The 2,393-nt window shown below is 60.3% G+C and overlaps 1 protein-coding gene across 1 annotated transcript in view; it reads right to left on the bottom strand.

Moving 5' to 3' along the window:
• Positions 1-2,074: 2,074 nt before the first annotated feature.
• The window catches only part of CMBL (carboxymethylenebutenolidase homolog), an 11,339-nt gene continuing 11,020 nt past the window's right edge, over positions 2,075-2,393 (bottom strand). Inside the window, exon 5 of the mRNA XM_007955799.1 lies at positions 2,075-2,254. Coding sequence (XP_007953990.1) covers positions 2,075-2,254 — 180 coding nt within the window. The remainder of the gene's footprint in view (positions 2,255-2,393) is intronic.

Raw genomic sequence — 2,393 nt, 5'->3', positions numbered from 1 at the left:
CCCCATCCTTTCCCTCTCTCTACACCCCTTACCCTCGCACACACACACCCCCCTCTTCCCCCACCCCTGGCCGCGGTGCCCCCCCCCAGGCTGCCTTCACCCACCCACCTCTGGGGCACCCCGGGCCTCGCTGCTGGCTCCTGCCTGAGCCCGTTCACTGTCTGGGCGCCTCCACCAGCCTCCGCGGCAGCCCGTCCCCGGGAAGCCGCCTGGACCTGCAGGGCCGGGTGCGGGCGCTGGGCCACTGTGCCCGCGGCCCCTGCGCTACCCCCAGCATGATGGCCCCCAGTGGGCAGTTTTTCCTGAGTCCCCCCAGCACGAGATGAAGATGGGAGTCCTACAAACCATGAAGAAAACGGGCAGGGTCGCTGCTGCTGGCCTGAGGCAGCTTCCAGCCCGGGGGGCGGGGGGGCAGGCTGAACCCGCGCACCGGCCGGACTGCTCACGGGCTGAGCCTGACGTCTCCTCGGAAGGTACCAGAGCTCCCCAGTGGCGCCAGCCTCTGTGCTCGACCTGCCACCAGAGCAGGCCAGCGTCCTCACCTGGGGAGCAGACACCCCAGGACCCGTGTGTCCCGGTCACCACCTGCCTGCTCCTCACTAATCCACTCAACTAACCCAGGACCCGTTGTCCGCTCATAACTAGCCTGGAGCACCACGAAGGGCCGATCATCCATGAGTAACTAACCTAGGGTGCCGTGAAGGGACCCAGCATGGGCCATTGGTCAGTGACCAGCCAGCCCTAACATGGGAGGTGACCAGGGGGTCCGTGCAGCATGGGGGTCCGTGCATCAAGGACACAGCCACCGTGTGGCTATGCAGGACACAGAGCGCCGGCCATCGGGCCCAGAGACAGGCCTCACCCCTCAACCCCAAGGAGAGGGCTCTACCAGCACCAGAGCCCCGACAGGAGGAGCCACGCTGGTTCCTTGGTGTGAGCCTGAGAGGCAGCTGCCAGCCCTTGACCTTGGAGGCTGGAGTCCACAGACCTGGGGTGACACAGCAGCTATGGGACAGGACTCACCGCATCCTCAGGGCAGGGGCCCGCCCACCACAGCCTCCCCGAGCCCTCAGGCCGGTGCCGCACCAGCTGGTCTCCAGGTTAAAAAGTTTAAGTGGCGTAAGCGTATGGACCCCGCGGCTGCAACGATGGGCTCAGGTGTAGCAGGGGCCGTGGGGCTGCCGTGGGACCAGGCTGCGTTTCGTTCTGTCGTGCTGGGGCTCGCTATGAGTCGGAGACGACTCGACGGCACCTGACAACAGCTCCCACAGCACAGCCAGCAGGGCCCTGTTTCATCCCAGTGGTGTCAGCCTGCCCTCTCTGAGCACAGCCAAGTCCGTACGGGAAGGCCTCGAGGGCTGTCCCAGCCAGGCTTTTAACCTACCTGCCTGCGCGAGCTTCCCGCCTTTGCAACATCAGCCACTTAACCAACGGGCCCAACTTCAGGCCAGGAAGGGCCTATAGGGACTGAGTTGTCTCCCCCCCAAATATACTGTCAATCCTACTATACCTGTGGTCCTCATCCCATGTGAGCACAGGTTGTCTGGTGTGTTAGTGAGACACTGTGGGCCGTGTCCTAAGTCAGGCTCTATGGAGACATGAGACATTAAAGAAGTGGGCAGACAGAGACGGGGTACAGAGGTGCCAGCTCCACAGAGCCCTGCAAGGGCCTCTCCCCCAGAGCCAGCACCCTGAGTTCCGACTTCCAGCCTCCTAAACCGTAAGAGAATAAAGTTCTGTTCCTTCAAGCCATCCCCTTGTGATATCTATTACAGCAGCGCTGGAGAGCTAAGAGCCCCCCAGGCTGTGGGGGTCCTGGGGACCCCGCTTTCCCTCGGGATCTTACTGTCACACAGCTGCAGCTGCTCACTCGTTTTCTCTCTCCTTTTTTATTGTATGGACACATTAAAGATGACTTGAAATGCTTCCATAATTCACCCCCTGTACTCAGGTCGCAGATGAAATGATTTTCGGATATGTCTTCCCAAACTTCATGTGAAGTGAAATCGCGGTGATTTGCGAACCTTCAGGTGGTGCTGGGCCACGCCACCGAGAAGGCGGCACTGGGCTGCGGCTAAAGGTACTTGTTCAGCCACTCAATGAGGTTCCTCCTCGCCTCCTCAATGTAGGGCTTGTCTGCAGGGGTGAAGTCTTCTCGCTTCCGATGCACGAACCCATGAGTTTGCCCAGAAAAGGTTTTAATTTGATAGTCAACCTTGCAGTGGTCTTTCAACTTCTGGGTCAGTGAAGAGACCTGTTCCACAAAAGAGTTCACGTTGATGTCAGTTTTACCTTTAGGGATGTCTTTCCTCCTAGTGGGGATCTCTGGTGGCATAGTGCCTAAGGCATGTGACTGCTCACCAGAAGGCTGGCGGTTCAAACCCACCAGCCAC

The sequence above is a fragment of the Orycteropus afer genome, unplaced genomic scaffold (genome assembly GCF_000298275.1).
Source record: "Orycteropus afer afer isolate SDZICR_OR568_19922 unplaced genomic scaffold, OryAfe1.0 scaffold00541, whole genome shotgun sequence".
Lineage (NCBI taxonomy): Eukaryota > Metazoa > Chordata > Mammalia > Tubulidentata > Orycteropodidae > Orycteropus > Orycteropus afer.
The sequence above is the reverse complement of the archived record's forward strand: the minus strand, read 5'-3'. Positions and strand labels throughout refer to the sequence as shown.